At 36.9% G+C, this 19,204-nt stretch overlaps 1 protein-coding gene across 1 annotated transcript; it reads left to right on the top strand.

Moving 5' to 3' along the window:
* Positions 1–331: 331 nt before the first annotated feature.
* Positions 332–18,303, top strand: cdc5l (CDC5 cell division cycle 5-like (S. pombe)). The gene is made up of 16 exons (XM_081347051.1): positions 332–615; positions 2,096–2,199; positions 2,337–2,498; positions 2,745–2,872; positions 2,977–3,076; positions 3,705–3,923; positions 4,012–4,156; positions 6,342–6,530; positions 6,614–6,762; positions 10,367–10,529; positions 10,640–10,804; positions 10,932–11,012; positions 12,663–12,905; positions 13,509–13,706; positions 16,402–16,614; positions 17,796–18,303. Exons 1-16 carry the CDS (start codon positions 571–573, stop codon positions 17,898–17,900), a joined length of 2,409 nt encoding a protein of 802 aa, XP_081203177.1. The 5' UTR covers positions 332–570; the 3' UTR covers positions 17,901–18,303.
* The last annotated feature ends 901 nt before the right edge of the window (positions 18,304–19,204 follow it).

Genomic DNA, 19,204 nt, shown 5'->3' with positions numbered 1-19,204 from the left:
AAAAGAACGGCTCCGCTAGCTTCTATGGAACTTATTCCAAAGTGGAACCTACAGATCAATCAATTAATTAATTAGAACTTTATATCTATAACACCTTTCAAACAAATCCAACGCAATGCAAAGACTTTTACATCTAAACAAGCAACTGACACAAATGACAAGCAATTGAAAACAACACAAATGAAATGCTGATAAAGCAACATAGAATAGAAATAAATTAAATGTAAATAAAAGCAAAATAAATACACTATCAAATATTTTTTTAAAACGGTTATAACTGTCTGTGCAACAGTACGCTAGTATATTATTGAATGCACAATTTGTTGAGCATGACGCGGGGGGCGATATTGAGTTCAAGAGACATGACCGATCCCGAATGAATCAATAGAAGAAGAGCTTGCTTCCCACAGTTCTGTGCGCTCGCAGCCATTTCGGTTTCTCCATCTGCAGGTTAACGTGCTGCAGCATAAACTCAGTGTATTTTTGTTATTTCGTTTTAATTGCACATATTTGAGGTTCCAGAACAAGATTATTCTGCGCGAGTGCTTGTGAAGACTTTAAATTGCCAACATGCCGCGGATTATGATTAAAGGAGGCGTGTGGCGCAACACTGAGGTTTGTTTAGAAAACACACAGTATTTTAGCATTGAAACTCATGAGCATTTTGTTAATTAAAGGCATTCAAACTTCAAATAGGTATTAATTATCTGAATTCTACACATATTCGCGTTGCTGTGCTTTCATTAACTTCTCTCTTTATGTTGTGAGTGATGATGTAGAATGATTTCAGCTCGCGTTGTATGTTGTACATTTTTATGAATTGTATTTTGAGTTAATAAAATATCAAAACATGAATGCAATTACCGTAGTTTTACCAAAAGTTAATATACCCACAAAGTTGAGATTGTTTAAGGCAATATTATTAATTATACTCAACATAAATATTGGGTGACGTTATACGTCAAGGTTGAACACAAACAATAATACTGTTTTAATAATCATATATTTAACATAATCAAACGTTAAATTACACGTGTATTAACTGTCAAGATGTCTCTAATTTATAGGTGCTTTCCAACTATGGCTTTTGGTCGTGTGTAGACTATTTAATAGGGATGCACCGAATCACTGATATGATAATTTAGGCCGAAACCAATAAATCTTTATATTTGATATCCGATATATTGGCCAATAAATCTAAATCCAATTTTTGATATAATTTTTTAGAGCCTGATTACAAAAACAAAAGTCTCATCATTAAAAGCCATGTCCCTAAACACACATTTATAATGTTGTTCTTATAATCTTATGTAGCCGATATGACAGATTTGTGCTGCACATGTTGCACTTAATTAACTGTATGTTCCTTTTCCTGAAGTCATTTTCAATCATATTTCAAGCAATTCAAAACCATAATTTCAAACAGTGCGCATCTGAAATGTCTCGGCTGAAGGATATAATCCATTATTTATCGGCTTTAATATATCGTCCAAATTTTCTTATCAGACCGATAACATTAAAGGTATAGCGGAGGATTTTTTACTTCCGGGTGGATCACCTATACTATTGGTCCTCCTAATTGTCAATCATTCTGGTGAATCAATCAAACTTGTTCAAAAAGTGGAGAGGCCGGGTCTTATCTAAAATTCGGAAAGATCCTCCGCTATACCTTTAAAATGAACAAATATCTATCGATACCGATATGGTGGTTGATATATCGTGCATCCCTACTATTTAATATTTATTTCATTTATTAATTTACAGCTTGTTTGTTAGTGGCACAGCACGCAAAAAAATATATTCTGCTCAAAAGTGACGTTTGCCTTGCTTTTCATTGACACTGATGTTTCTTTTATAAACAAGTATTCTAACTTTTCAGTGAAATTTATTCTAGTCATTTTATTTTATTAGGGTGGAAAAATGTTTGAGAGTTGATTTACAATTTTCAGCTTTTCAAAGTTCAAGTTAGGTTAGTAATAGTAAAATAATCTGTCATTTATGAGTCGTATTGTTGTTGCGTCCATTTTTTAATGGGCACTCTGTGTTTTGTAAAACCTCTTTAATTAGTCATGTCTTTTGTGTGATTTATTAACAGGATGAGATTCTCAAAGCAGCTGTAATGAAATATGGCAAAAACCAGTGGTCTCGAATCGCATCCCTGCTGCACCGCAAATCAGCCAAACAGTGTAAAGCCAGATGGTGAGTTTATATCTTAGGTGATGTCTCAACCTAGTGATCATGACATTTTTGAACATCATAGGTGCATTTAAATGATCTCCTTAATGAGCAACTGTAATGAATGCATATGTATTTCACTTATGGTGTGTCTCATGCAGGTATGAGTGGCTGGACCCCAGCATTAAGAAAACAGAATGGTCACGTGAGGAAGAGGAGAAACTTCTTCATTTGGCCAAACTGATGCCCACTCAGTGGAGAACAATCGCCCCCATCATTGGACGAACGGCTGCTCAATGCCTGGAGCATTATGAATATCTGCTGTAAGTACATTAGTTTGATGCAGAATTCAAACAACATGTAATAACTTTCATTCAAACCATTTGCACTGTCAGATAAAAATATAACAAATCATTAATGTTATAGGTTAACTTTTCACAGTCTAATCCTCAATGTCTTAGTCAGGTTATGGAAATGTAATGTTGTGCAATTGCAATGTCATTTTGTATGTTTGCATGCACCTTTTTGCAGAATCAAGATAAGCTTGAATTAATTCTTTATGACCGCAGAGATAAAGCTGCTCAGAGAGAGAATGAAGATGATGTGGGCGATGACCCTCGCAAACTAAAACCAGGAGAGATCGACCCAAACCCTGAGACCAAACCAGCCAGACCTGACCCTGTGGATATGGATGAAGGTGAGGGTGTCTGTTTAATGTAATGTCAGAAAATAAAAAAATAAAAAACCCTTTAACACTGCAATGAAAGATAAAAAGCATACCATTCACAAATGCTTGTGCAGATGAGCTGGAGATGCTGTCTGAAGCCAGAGCTAGACTGGCCAACACACAAGGCAAGAAGGCAAAGCGGAAGGCCAGAGAGAAACAGCTGGAGGAAGCGCGGTAAGATCTTGTGTCATTAGGAGAGGTTTGGGGGGTAACATTGAATAATCTTTTGAGATACTACTATAGGTTTTAGTAATATTTTGAATGTTTGAAAATAAAATAAGTTTTATTTTTAGATTTTTTGTTATTTCACTGTATATTTTGCCATAATTTATTAAATGTCTGTATAGTTTTTTTTATAATTTATATTTATAAAAGAAATTAAGAAATGTGAATAAAAAGGAAGTAAACACTGCAACAAAAAGGGCATTTAGTAATCTGGTAAGCTTGTGTGCACTGGGAATTATGTATTATATATTTTTTAAAGACAGGATAACTCTAATTTTACACACAACACACAGTGAAAGTGACATGAATATAACACCGTTGCCAACTGGATAGAACGCAGCATAGTTTAAATAGAAAAGCAAATGCTGTAATACTTTTTTGCTTACAACATATCGACCAAACAGAAAAACTTATCGGCCAATGCCAAATATCACTAGTTTTAGTTAACTAAATAACTCTTTGTTGATGTTATGATCTAAAAAAGTGTAGGTGATGGTTACATAATGAGGATTTTATTAGTTCTCACAGAGTGTTGGAGTTAATTATAAAGCCGTCTTCACCGTTCATTCTTCCGCAGTCGTCTGGCAGCACTTCAGAAACGCAGGGAGCTGCGAGCAGCAGGCATCGACATCCAGAAGAAGCGCAAGAAGAAGAGAGGTGTCGACTATAATGCTGAGATCCCGTTTGAAAAGAAACCCGCTCAGGGCTTCTACGATACGTCCATGGAGCTGTATGATCCTTTGGAGCCTGACTTCAAACGACTGCGCCAGCAGCATCTGGATAAAGATCTCAGGAGGTGAGTGGGGTCGTGTTTTGAGCTGCAGGAACTTCAGTGGCTCGGATGGACATTTTTTTTGATCGCCCCTCTGCTGTTTTGTGTATAGTGAGAAGGAGGATCGCGACCGAAAGAAAGACAGACAGAAGATCAAGAAGAAGAAGGAGTCCGATCTGCCTTCAGCCATCCTGCAGACCAGTGGAGTGTCAGAGTTCACAAAGAAGAGAAGCAAACTGGTGCTTCCGGCACCACAGGTCAGTTCAGCACAAACATTACCACCTTAACCGTGGTAAAAATCGCTAACTTCTCTGCATAAACACCTTCTCAACTACCAAATCATTCCAGTAACTGCATTGCAACCAGTCCTATTGTTAACTAAAAATTTTTGTTAATTGAAATAAAGCTTAAATATAGATGATAACATAAACTTGGGATCAGTGCTTAAAGGTGCCATATGTAACAATTGAGGTAAAAATATCCCAAAAATGAGCTACACACATCAAAAGAATGAGAAGAAATAAGGGCGATGATGTCATTAAAAAAATGTCAAGTTATAGTGCTGCAGAGATATCAACCTTAATTAGCATTAGCATTACTAGCCACGGCCCGACAGGTGTCGTAATACCAGTTTCGGCCATGGGAGGCGGTATACGGGCAACATAACCACCAGCCAAACATGCAATACACGAATAACTCGCACGGCTTGTGGGCGTACTTGAACCTGATGTGGAAAGTACAGCCCACTACTACATTTCAGTTCAGGGAAGAGAGCGGAAGGATGGCTGAAGCCCTTGGCAAGAGACCCCTACCACCACCCGCTGCAGGGAAAAAAACGCGCTCTGAAGCACAAATAAAATCTCAAAAATGCTATCCGCCACACTGGCGGGTGAACGATCATACCAAAATATGACATTTTAAGCGCGCACGCGCTCTTCTGCCTCTAAGAACTAGCAGAGAGAGAGAGCGAGCCCCGGCCGCGCGCGCGCGCACTCACTCACTATATTCAGAGCGGTCAAGTTTCCCCGTACTTTTTGACAAGCGTCCTTGACAGGGCGGCCAGAGCTTCTTTGCAGCTCAAGTCGGCGGCGGTGTATACAGTTTTAGTAACGCTCTATCTGTTGACGGCGCTGAGGAAAAAGCTCCCGCCACTGGAAGAAGCTGTCGCCGCCCATTTGTGTCCTCCTGCGCACCCATCAAAGCCGTGCAGAACGTCTTCAGCACTCACGGATCGCGCATACTCCGCCGCTGGCCAGGCTGCTTCTGCTTTACACACCCTGGACGCACGAAACGTAACGGAAAACATTGCAAGGTGTAATGAGACCGAATGTTTTTTGGTGACTAATGATAACTTAACTAGAAGTGGTATTGCTAATGAAAATCAAACTTGATATATGCTGCTAAATTAGCTTCAGGCGGGCAGCGTAACACTCTAAATAGATGTTGTCCCTATTTTAACTTGTATATGTGCAGCTAAGAAGGTAGGGGCGGAGCATAGACCAATTCACTTTCTGGAGGTATACTGCCCCCATCTGGTATGGAATGTGGAGTATGACTTGATTTTTTTTTGCCAGACATGACATATGGCACCTTTAAATAAATTGCGGGAAATAAATCTTGATGTTACGACAAAACACATATTCCCTTTTAATATTTGCTGGGATGAAGTCATTTACACTTGATGCCGGATCGGACGCTCAAGGCTCACATAAATGTTTACTATCAGGTGAAAATTCACCAAAGTGTTCATCTTGTCATAATCCACTGTCCATTAAACATATTTTGCTGCAACGTAATACTTCTGCCCCTTTGAGGAACTTTTTTTTATTCTGTTGATACTTCTGAAAAGGTTTTTTAACCAAGTGAATCCAAATTTAGTCAAGGTTTTTCGGAAGAAAAAACAAGAATCTTAAACATCTTATTTAGTTTTATTTTTGAATAACTAAACCTGGCTCTCGCTATGAACATAAGCCGTCATGGCATTAAAAAAGTTACAAAAAAAAAAAGACAAACTTTACTAAAATTAATAAAACTAAAATAAAATAAAATAAATTGAAATAGAAAAAAAATACAAAAGCACACAACTTGAACAAAAATAGAAATAGAAACTAAAAATAAAAAAATAAAAGCTTATTCAAAATATTAATAAATACTATAATAGAATGTAAATAATACTAAAATAACACTGATTGCAACATGTCAACCAAATAAATAAATCTGAACAGAAGTATAAAAAAAACCCTGATCAATTACAAAATATAAAATTACAACAACAACAAAATCTAAACTAAAAATGAAAACTAAAAATGTCAAATTTATATACTATAATATTTAATATTTTAATAATAATCACAACACGTTAGCCACTCAATGTGTTTTATAATAGATTTGCAGATAGTTTATGTTGAATAATTACATTTGACAGATTTGTTTTGATTTTAGATCTCTGATGCCGAGCTGGAGGAGGTTGTCAAGCTGGGTCAGGCCAGTGAAATCGCCCGTCAGACCGCAGAGGAGTCTGGGATCACCAACTCGGCCTCCAGTGCTCTCCTGTCTGAATACAACGTGACCAATAACTCCATGGCCCTGCGCACACCCAAAACTCCAGCGGCACAGGACAAGATCCTGCAGGTCTGGTGCAGTTTCACACACTTTTCAAACTGGTTGTTTAATGTTCTGCCCTGAGTCTCACTTCAGTTCTTTTACCCCCACAGGAAGCCCAGAACTTGATGGCACTTACGAACGTGGACACCCCTCTTAAAGGAGGGCTGAATACTCCCCTCCATGAGAGCGACTTCTCTGGTGTCACTCCACAGAGACAGGTGGTCCAGACGCCCAACACCGTGCTGTCTACACCCTTCAGGTACCCATCATGCATGAAAATGTCTACTTTTAAATGGAAAATGTAGGTTAGCATATTCATAATCGTAGTAATTGAGTTTTGCAAAACGTCTTAAAAAATAAAATGCCATATTAAAACAGTAAAGCTGCGTTCCCACTGGCAGCGACAAAATGACACCATCCCATTTATTTGAATGGAGAGCTGGTGAATCCCGGAGAATATCGATGCATATCCCTCACACACACCCAGAGAGTGCATGCATATTTTACGTGATGCAGTCTTGTAGATTAGACTAGTGCGGGTGTGCATTTAGAGTGCACGCTTTTACTGCGTGATTTAGTCTTTATTTATATCATTTCGTAATAAATATCACAAGAGTGCAGTTTTTCTCCAAATATCAGCATAACAAATGTGATATTGATTTTATACAAATTTTAAACAAGAGACGCCATATTGCCTGTTTTTGCTCTTTCACCAATGAAAATAGTTCAAAACAAAGCCACACATGGCGGTGTTTCCTTACTAAGTAAATCCGCTTTTTGAACGAATCAGTTGACTAGGATAGATAAAGATAGTCAAATGCTTCTTTCCTTGAATGAATCAGCCGTTTGAATCGGTTGAATCTCTCTGATTCGCTCATTGACAGTGACTTGCTGCCACCTACTGCCGGTTTCAATTTCACATTTAAAGTATCTTTTCTTGTTTTAAATAATTTTAAATATCAGTATTCAATATTGCAAAGATCAATTTTGATAGCGATTTAATTTGATTGGTAACAAAACTATTGTCTTATTTTTATAATTGACTTTGATTAAATTTGTGAAATTGACACAAAAGATGATGCATGCATATAATTAGGTTTAAAAAAATGGCTTTATAAAGGTAAAAATCTATTGAAACATATTGGGAAAAAAAATACCTGTCACTGCTGTGAACTGATCACCACACAGAGTTTGAAGAACATCAAAAACTTTAGGAGTCGGCTGTCCACGACAGTCCTACCTCCCAAAGTACCAACACAATAAACACACTCAGCAAAATATCGTCTTATAATTGTTATCCAGAAAATATCGAGATATAATTTTTTTTTGTCAATATCGCACACCCCTAGAGCGTACGTGATGTCACGACACACTGTAGTGGAGTGTCGAGGCAAGATCTTATTTTAGTGCTCAGCAACTCTCCTATAATATATATGTAACTGTGTACATGTGGGGTTACTTGCCATGCTGACTTTAAGCCTGAATGGTTTTGTGAACCCAGATAGACCGGCGCTTGCGCCTTTGCTGCAGATAAATAGCCACGATGGCAAAGAGCACTCACTGTTTCCCGTTCATCTTTAAAATTAAGCATTTTATGTATGGATTCCATTAATATTTAGCCTTTTCCTTCCGAAACGTTTGTTTGTAGCGGTAAGAAATTTGATTTGTTGTCTGCATCATGGAGTAACATCCGTGAATATCATTCACAAACATTACTTAGCAACCAGTAGTGGGAACACTCAGTAGTGACCTCACCTCACTGACATGTAGCGACAAAGTCACTGGTAGTGTCAACACAGCTTCAGCCACTTAAGAGAGTGGTTTACAAGTGATTTGGTCTTATTGTTCTGGGTTGTTGATGCAAATAAAATCACTGTATTACACATCCTTGAGTAACTTATTGCTTAAAGGTCCCATGACATGAAATTTTCACTTTCTGAGGTTTTGTAACATTAATATGAGTTCCCCTAGCCTGTATATGGTCCCCAAGTTTCTAGAAATTTCAATCGGTGTAAATCGAGCTTTTGCTATCTTTCTCTGCCTTTGAGAAAATGGAGGCTCATACGCACTGATCTTGAATCTCCTCCTTGTGACGTTATAAGGAGGAATGTTACCTCCCCTGTCTCTGCTTTGCCCGCCCAGAGAATATTTTCCGCCCATGAGAAAATTCGATAGGAAGTAGGAATGCGCGCGCGCAATTTTAGTTTGTCCACGGGAGATATCATGGCTTTTGAGCGAGCGAAGCATAACAATTGCTCAATGATTGGATGTACAAATGAACACTGAAGGGTCGATACAGAGCTGGGCTTGCTGAACGTCTGAAACTAAAGTCTGGATCACTCTCTTTGGCTCAGCTACACACCTCGGACAAGTAAGTCAACTAATGATATATAAGTGTGTTGCTTTACTGTTTATGGTTGGTTGCCTAGACTGTTACACGTAGAATGTGGCTGTCACATTAGCTATGCAGTTTATGTGTGTGAATACACACACTGTAACGCGAGTGTTGTACACTTCTTTGTTATTTGGATAACCGTTTTCCTGTTGGTTATACGGCGCGCGCGATATCCGCATTTCAAGATCGCAGAGCTTGATGTAATTGTAATAAGATAAATTACAGATGTTACAGATCTCTCATGAAAAGGCAACAGCAGGTTAGCGTTAGCTACATGATAATAACTGTAAACCATCCGAATAAAGTACCGTATCCAGACATAATATTTTAAACTAACCATTCAGAAATGTCCTGCTGGAGCCGCTGAGTTGTTGCTTCTCCATCCGGATCAGATTCTGGGTCAAACTGAAATGCTTGAACGACTGCGTGTCTTCGTGCCATTGCAATATATCCAACGTAAACAAACATGCATGGTACCGTTGCGCAAGATGGTCAAGGCCACACCCACCCTCCACCTTGCACCGCCTTTCTCCAACTCATTAGCATTTAAAGCTACAGACACCGAAACGGCCCGTCCGAAGGAAGCTCATTCTGGGACTGGCTTGTAGTGGCTATAATTCTGCACCGAGGCTGAATTTTTGAAAAGAGATTTCAGATACAGTACTAGGGACCACTAAGGCCTATATTAAAGCCTACAAAAAGTAGCATGTCATGGGACCTTTAAATTAAATGCCACCAACAGCAACAAGACGACAGTGTTCAGTCAATTTTTTATTAAATATTTAATAGTACAGATTAAACCAATATTCTACACAGTAAGTTATGGTTGGGCACATTAGTATAGATTTCAGATTTTAGTGCTGGAATATAATATACACTATCATTCAAAAGTTTGGGGTCAGTAAGATTTGTATGTATTTATTTTTTAATAAAATGAATACTTTCATTCATCAAGGATGCATTCAATTAACAGTAAAGACATTGATAATGTTACAAAAGATTTCTATTTTAAATTTGAAACGTTTTTTTTTTTACTTTTCCAAATATCCTGAAACAATTTATCAGTTTCCAAAAAAAAAAAAAAAAAAAAAAATTAAACAGCAACTGTCTACAACATTGATAATAATCAGAAATGTTTCTTGAGCAGAAAATGTGACACTGGAGTAAGGATGCTGAATTCTGCTTTGCATTACTGGAATAAATTAAATTTTAAAATATAATCAAATAAGAAAAGTAATATTTCACTTTCACAGTTTTTACTATATTTTCATTGAAATAAATGCAGCCTTGGTGAGCTGAAGATAATTCTTTTGAAAACAAATTCTTACCAACCTCAAACTTTTGAAAATTATTTTATTTTAAACCAGATATTATCTATTATCTGCATTGAATATATCATAATTTTAAAGTAGATGCTAAATTTCAGGTTAATGAGCTGTGTGAATAATTTATGAATATGGTTTCCCAGAACCCCCAGCCACGGAGCCGAGGGCATGACCCCTCAAGGTGGAATGACTCCTAAACCCTCGGTGGGTGTGACCCCGGGCAGGACCCCGCTGCGGGACAAACTCAACATCAACACAGAGGAGGGGAGTGTGGACTACAGTGACCCGTCATTTGCCAAACACTTGGTGCGTTAAATCATTGTCCTTCAGTGGATTTAATGCAGTTTTAATTTAAGTACAGATGTGTCAGCAGTGTGTTTTTGCATCGTGGTTAAGATTTGTTCTGTTTGTTCCAGCAAAGGGAGTCCCGCGAGCAGCTCAAGTTGGGTTTGATGTCTCTGCCGGTGCCCAAAAATGATTTTGAGATTGTTCTTCCTGAAAATGCTGAGAAAGAGCTGGAGGAAGCTGAGGTGGACGATAGTTTTGTGGAGGATGCGGCCGAGATAGAACTGCGTAAACAGGTCTGTTGACTAAACGCTGTGATCTGTAAACACACTGATGTTCATAAAGCGGTTGCTCAAGACCCAGAGGGTGCTGTATTTAGTGTTTGTTTATTTTTGGTGTTTATCTTGCGTGACATTTCCACAGGCCGTGAGAGATGCTGAGAGGGAGAAGGAGCTGCGTCAGAGACACACGGCAGTTCAGAGAGATTTACCAAGACCTTCAGAGGTGAGGACTTCCATACTTGCTGATCTGTCCCAACAGGGTTATTGTAATAAAATAACTGAAATAAAATAAAATATATTTGCAATATTTGTAGACATTTAAAAATAAATAAAAAATAGTAAAAATGACAAAAATACTAAACTAAATTGCAAAAACTTAAATTAAAATGAAAACAAAATATAAAAATTAAGGCATCATTTAAAATTAAGTTTTAGAGATTTATTAATTTTAATTTCAATTAACAAAAATGTTTTCAGTAGTTCTGGTTTTAGTTTTGTTAGCGATAGCAGCACTGGCACATATTCTTTTTATTAAATAAATACATACAATGTATCTAAGGCTTTGATCAGCCTTGCTTTCTTTTTTAAAATGCTATATAAATTAAATAAACTTTTTAGCAACATACTGTCTTGCAACCCATTTCAGAGTGAAGTAATGTGGTGCAAAACTGGGGGATGTGCATGTTAAAGTTGTCACTTTTTAAGGGTGAGCAAAAACGCCTCGTTTTGTGTCTGTCCCTTTAAATACAAATGAGCTGCTGATCCCAGCACAGAGGGCGGAGCTTCAACAGCTTTTGTCCTTAGCAGCTTTGATTACCTCACACATGCGTGCAGTGAACATTTTTAGCCTTTTATGTTCAAACCGGAGTCAGAAAGATGGAGAGACTCAAGAAGTGACAACATGTAAGACAGATGTAGTTGATGAATTTATGTAGCTTATGTGTAGTTATCTTCTAGTCATTGATTAGCATATTCTGTCTTGATAATCTATAAATCATGTTCAGGGGACGGGGTTTATGTAAATTCTAGGGTTGGTGATGTCACTAACCTTGGAGGAATGTCGCGTAGCCCCTACCAGCCGTTTGTTGTAGTCCTTAAAAAGCAATTTCTTTAAAAGAAAATATCTCCCTTTGCTTTGAACTTTGAGCGTTGTAACTTTGCAGATGTTGTTTTGCTCAAACAGCAACATTACACACTAACTAGAGTTAGAAAAGTGAAATCATAATCAACCACCCCTTTAAAAGTGCACCTAGTCATTTTTGCTTCATTAAGTTGTATAGATAAAGAAATAGTACTTTAAAGGAGAACTCGGCAACTCTAGCGAACTCTAGTCACTTCTTCGCTGATTTTCCCTTTTGTTGTCGCATGTTTTCCCCACGAGCTCCCCCTACAGCTGTGGGGGGGCGTATATTTCACAACACAGTCGTAAAAAACTCACTTGCGGCGGCCTCCTCCCCCTCTCTACCGCTGCTCATGTGCGTTTGTTTTGATCGGAGCAAGCCAACTGTATCGTGTGGAGTTATGTCTACCGAGGTGGGTAATCTGGTAATACATCATACATGCGTGTGTGTTTATGTCGAATTGCCGTAAAGCAATTTGTGTTTCGCGCTCGTTCTCGTTCTCGCTTTCGCTTCTCACGAGACTTCCAATTTCTATCTTGCCGGGACGGTAGTGAACAAGTTGCAAGGTTGGTTTTCCGCCTGGGAACGCTGGGGGGAGCGGGGAAAGTCACCAATATCACCAGAACAGGTTGTTTAACCATCCAAATGATTTCTAGACAGTTTTATTAAGTTAAAAAAGCTACCAAGTTCTCCTTTAAAAAAGAAAAGTGATGTATACTACCATGAAATGAAGTATGTATCTGTGTGTTCAGGTGAATGAGACGATACTCCGACCTCATAATGTGGAGCCGCCTCTGACGGACCTGCAGCTGGCAGAAGAACTCGTCAAGAAGGAAATGATCACCATGATCCACTACGACTGTCTGCATCACCCCTTCAGTGACATCCAGGCCAGGAAGGGTAAAGGAGTGGGATCCAGCTCCAACAACGCCGAGCACATCTCCTACCTGGAGAAAACACCCTACGATAAGATCTCAGAGGAAGAGCTCAAAAAGGTTTGCTGCTTTGGTTAATTAGTAGACCCATATGGCATAGGCACTTTTTTTAATCTGGGTGGAAAATCTGAGAGTGCTTTATTATAAAATGATTTCATTAAATTATACTTGAACACACGGCTTTGGAGAGGTCTAGAATTTTAAACATGACATTAAAATTCTGTGTGAGTCATTTTGTCATTCTGCAGGTACAGATTCAGTGTGGCCTGGCAAATTATTTAGAAGGGTGAATCTTGCAAAAGTGTAAAGAAAATTCACCCCAAAATAAAATATTTATGCTTTTTTATTAGCTGTTGCAAATGTATGTACAAATTAAGTATAAGTATCATAGTTAGTATGTTGAGTTAAAAACAAAAACAAAAAAAAACAGGACGTTCAGTCAGGACGATTTTCTTTACTGTACAGTGTTGAAAATTTAGGGTAAATATTCTTAATTGTCAGAAATAATGTCACCTTGCAAAAAACTTTTTCTTTATTCAAATAAAATTTGTCTTTTATATTTGGTTCCGGCATCAGTTATCTAAGTTCAGTCATAAAAGTACATCACTCTATGTATTCAAACCCAATGCGTCAGAAGGCTCAGCTGTATGTGTGCGTTTGAAGGCAGGAGAGCTGCTGGGCCAGGAGATGGAGGTGGTGAAACATGGGATGAGTCACGGAGATCTCTCTATGGAGGCTTATAATCAGGTGTGGGAGGAGTGTTACAGTCAGGTCCTGTACCTGCCCGGACAGAGCCGCTACACCCGAGCCAATCTGGCCAGCAAGAAGGACCGAATCGAGTCTATGGAGAAGAAGCTGGAGGTAAGATCATCAGCCGTGTGTTCAGTGCACTCCCTTTGCGTCCAGTAGATGGCGTTGTTGTCGTATTGCTAATTGAAGCTTATGTTTAAGGATTTAAAGTATTAATCAGGGCTTTGATAAAATCACTTGAGTGTCTTGCTTTTAGAGACAGTTTATTCCAATCCATTATTTTTGCTCTTAAAAGGCATGCAGTGTGTTTATTTTCTTCATTTTCATATTTATTTTTTAGTTTATTATTTACATTTATTTTTCATTTTAACATTGATTTTTGTTTGTTTCTTTGATTTTGCCTGGTACTTTTTGTGTAATTAATTGTGTATTTTTTTATGTTTTGTTTTCACATTTAATCTTTTACTTGATCCAATTTTTTTTTTTTTTTTTACTTTATTTCTTTTAAATTTATTTTTAAATATTTCTTTGTGTTTTTTCTTTTTTTGCATGTTCAGTAACGTTCAGGGAGTGTCTTATTGCTTTTAGCACAAGAGACCATTAATTCCGATCTCCTCTTAGTGCTCTTAAACGCTATCCAGAGTGTTAACCTTGTCATTAACCAGTCAAAAGAAACTGATAAATCCGTTAATTCTGTTTTAATGAGGATGGCTCTAAACTTCTCCTGGGCATTAATGCTTGGTAATACACAAACAGAAATGGTCGCCACCAGTAAAACAGACAGCCAGTTGCCTGCAGCTTCAGGACGTGCTCATGTGCAGAGCTTCAGTTCATTAGGACCCCCCTCCCCCCCACGTGTTCCACAAAGACTGCGTTTGTGTTCATATGTCTTGGCTGGTAGCGTGTGGTGGAAACTTGGAGGCGATTCACACAGCAGCACGTTCAGAGCCGTGGGGGAGCTGGTGTTCCTGCAGGGAGAGGGAAGCCATGGCACGCGGCTCTCATTCACAGAATCACCAGATTTATGCCGGCAGCATCTGCACTGCACATTTATAAACAGACCTCAGCTGTAGATAGATTTAATATGTTTTACCTCAATTATTTATATATGTATATATGTATGTATATATGTATATATTTACACTTATAAAACATATAAGAAATATATATATACACTTATAAAACATAAGAAATATATAAATGTACATATAAAAATGTATATAGCCTAGTAATTGTGTGTGTGTGTGTGTGTGTGTATATATATATATATATATATATATATATATATATATATATAATATATAAATTCTGAGAAAATATATATTGATATTCTACATTAACATTTACATAAAAAAAAAAATTCTGCCACATAATAATAAAAAATACTTTTCTCAGTTATATAGCTCACAATTCTGTTTAATTTTGTCAAAGATAGGGTTGGCTATTTGTTCCAGAAACATTTATGCTGGTTGAAACGCATCCTGATAGAAATCACTAAGTTAAGTGGTCTAAATGTATTTATATGTGTATATATATCATCTGTGGAAGGCCATAAAAGGACCATAAAATGTTCGTCCAATCACTGAATTCAGTCCTAAATGAATCTGCAGCAGTCAGGTGGTACAACTATAGCCCTTTAAGTTGTTTATTTTATTATTATTGTTATGTTATGTTATGTACTTTGAGCTATGAGGTAGTTTAATGCCGTCTCTCGTGATGCTTTTGTTTGCACGCGTTGATGTGTTTTGGATGAGGAGTGGCTTTGGAGACGCTCTGAAGGGAGGGTGAGATTGGGTGGGTATTGCTAGCCTCTCTGAAAATTACCTACCCTACCTTTAAAATGAAATATTAATAAAGGAACTTTTTTTCTTTCTTCAAAATTTTGAATGTGTTCATAATATACTTCAGTTGATCAGTGATAGTCACGCATCTGCTGTCGTCTAGATGTTGTGCTGGTCTCATTGCCTCGGCTCGATGGATGTTTTACCCAGCCAGAGATGCCCAGTCAGGACTTTCAGCTGGCAGCCGGACGCTTGCTGGAAAACGTCAGGCGCTCGAATGAAAACAGATCCATTATAATTGCATAATGGTTTGTTAAAGGCCAAAGACATGGCGTGTGTTTCTGAGGCCTGTGTTGACATTGGAGGTTTATTGTTTTTGTTTCCATCTCATAACTTTTTAGAGTTCACTGCTTTTATGCATGTCACACATTATTGCAAAATTGAACGTCTGAAAATAGTTTACGTTTGTGATGGTTTCAATATTTCGTGGTGCCAGTGTCTGAAGGCAAGAATTGAATCCTGATTTTTCTTAGACCTCCCATTGCAGCATGACAAGAGCAAGAACTGTTTCAGTTTAGCAGAGATTAAATGTTGCTTATTGTGGGTTTTTTGTGTTGCTTTTGGATACTATTTATTATTATATATATTTTTTTTTTTACACACAGGGTTTCTGCAGGTCTTAAAGTCTTATTTTGCCCTTTACACTAATTAAAAAGTGCTTAAATTCATAAATATATACAATATTTTTTTTTTTAAAGCTTTTCTTTTTTAGTTGATATTTTACATTTTTTATTAAATTATTATTTTTCATTTTCATCCATTATTTACTTTTTATCTAGACAAATTAAGTCTGGCTACAGTGCAAAAACAGTTTCAATAATACACTTTCAACAGTCCGAAAACTAATGCAGCAGGAAGTTCAGGCTTTTCATGTGGTTTATTCAATCACAATTCAAAGTCATCTTTAAATCATTCTGATTGCAGTCTTGTTTGTAACAGTTCCTGTCACTTCCTGTGCCTGACAGATTAACAGAGGTCACATGACCACAGAAGCCAAGCGTGCGGCGAAGATGGAGAAGAAGATGAAGATTCTTCTGGGCGGGTATCAGTCTCGGGCCATGGGACTGCTCAAACAGCTCAGTGAACTCTGGGATCAGGTGGAACAGGCCAACGTGGAGCTCCACACCTTCCAGGAGCTGAAGAAACAGGAAGACCACGCCATTCCACGCAGAAAGGAGGTGAAAAACTTTACTGTCTCTATTAGATGTTGTGATTAGGGGTGTGATGAAACACTTTGCTCACAAGACGAGACGATACACGATTTTGGGTTCACGAGAATGAGTCGAGACAATATTTTAACACTATTTTTAAGAAATCTTCAATGACAAAATATGTGACTGACAGTCACAAAATGCAAAACAATGCAGGTGCTTTTTGAAATGTTTAAAGTAATCTAGGGCTGTCACTAACGGTTATTTTGGTAATCGGTCGATTATTTTGATCGAGTAATCGGATGATATTTTTTGTGGTAATTAAAATAGACCCTAAGTGAACAGAAGCCTTTAAAATTATTTAAAATACATATATAACAACAACGAGGCAATGATAATTGGTTGAAATAAAGTATCAAAAGCAAGTAATCATTTGGTTTTATTGATCAATACCATTAAAATACATAATGTAAACAATCAACTTCAGTATATTATGTATTATAATAAATGCCTGCAGAGGGCGCCAACAACCTGGTGATTGTTGTTGTTACACTTTAAAGCATGATCAAATCCTTGTTTAATATTGGCCAAACAACATTTTATTCAAATATCCACTTAATCTTTATGAAACCCTCAGTGCATATATTTATTTAATTAGAAACCGCTGTAATAATGCAGTCCTTGGATTCTCATCCGTGGAATGCACCACTTCTGGAATTTTGCTGGTTAAACGACATGAGTAAATTTAAATTGTATATTATATTATATTATATTATATTATATTATATTATATTATATTATATTATATTAATATTTTGTAATTATAAAATTGAGTTAATGTAAATAATGCAGATATTTTTATTTAATTAAATCTGAGGAATTATATGCATTTGTTAAATGCAATATATAATTGTATTAATATATACAATTTTGAAGGAAGAAAGAATATATTATATATTTATGTGTTGTACTAAGAAGCCCTAAAATTCAGTTGCTTGCAAAAGTTTAAGAAATTATTTATGGGGTCCATTCTTTGAATACATTAATTTGTCACTCAAGTCTCACTCAATAAAATTCTGTGCTTTACTTAAGGTTTTTTTTTTTTTTTTTTTTTTTTGTGGTGTTGAAAACAAACAGACCTGGGTGGGAACTAAATTGCTTAAGTTAATACTTGACTATCACTGATCAACACTGTCGTTCATATCCAGGCCCTGAGAGAGGATGTTCAGAGGCAACAGGACAGAGAAAAAGAGCTGCAGCAGAGATTCGCTGACCTGCTCCTGGAGAAACAGACGCTCTCGCAGAAGTTCTGAGCATCTCTGCATCTCCTGTAGTCAGTACAGTAGCTGTTCGTGCTTATCCTAAAGTCTAGTATTCCCGTCCCGCTTCAGTGTGCACATCAGCATGTTTTACATCTTTACTGTGTGGATCCTTCTCTTTCTGCTGTAATGAACTGCTTTCAGCTTCTTGATGTCCCACCGGGATCTAATTCACAGATTTTTGTTTTTAAAAATGATTTTCATTTTACTTGTGCAAATACGATGTTGTAAGTGTAAATATCGTCTGTTTTCCAGTATGTTTTTCTCATGTCAAGCCATTTTTAGGTTTGTTCTGAATATAAGAAGCTTTTGCTCCTTTTCAGGTGTAAATTGGAATGTCTGGATTTGAAAATGTACATCATTTACTAAATAAATCATCAGCGCTGAGTTGCTCCGAGCTGGGATTGAGTGGCACATTTGTCAAAAGCTTTCATACTCAAATCTTACGTGTGCTTCACATTTGGCCTTCTGTGCACATATGAGAAGTAATGAAGTGTGGTGGTAATAGTATTGATTATTTTTATTTTGCTGGACATTTCATCTTTAATTTAAATTTTATATTTTACATTTTTTTTTTTTTACATTTTTACTGGGTAGTTTATATTTCAGTTATTTTTTTATTATTTTTTTGCTGGGTACTCCATTTAATCTTTGTATTTTATTTTAAAATCTTACATTATTTTACATTATTCCATTATTTTCTTTGGTTATTTTAACAAATTCAGTTTGGTATCAGTGCAAAAACGGCTTCAATTCAGTTTTAAACAAAATCTAATATCATGGTTGCATGACATTACATTTGATTAAATATCATTAAACACAAAGTTGGCTTTTGTTTAATTTAAACACCTGTACAAGAGCGTTTGTTTGTTTCATTGCAATCAGAAACTGTCAGATTTTCAGCTCATCTGCAGAATCGGAGGTGTTTAGTGTCTCTTGTCTGCAGAGGGACAGGTCTCGATATTTCAGAAACTGTTTCCAGAGGTGTAAAGAGTACCTGAAAACCATACTTGAGTAAAATGAGTCCGTTACACGTTACAAGTCACCAATTCCAATTCGACTTGAGTAAAAGTCTTTGTGTCTACAGAGATTTCAGCAGGTCTTAAAGTCTTATTTTGCCCTTTACACAAATTAAAACGTTCTTAAATTCATTTAGTTATGGCATTAAATGTTGAATACATTGCAAAAAAATTATATCATCTGCATATCTTCCTGTTTTCTATTTGTTTTCAATACAAATATCTAAACCTCTTTAAATCAAGATACACTTAAGTCAAATCACTTTTATTTATATAGCG

Source organism: Scardinius erythrophthalmus (assembly GCF_964197995.2).
Source record: "Scardinius erythrophthalmus genome assembly, chromosome: 19".
NCBI classification, from domain to species: Eukaryota; Metazoa; Chordata; class Actinopteri; order Cypriniformes; family Leuciscidae; genus Scardinius; species Scardinius erythrophthalmus.
Note: the sequence above shows the minus strand (reverse complement) of the source record. Positions and strands in the feature narration are given on the sequence as shown.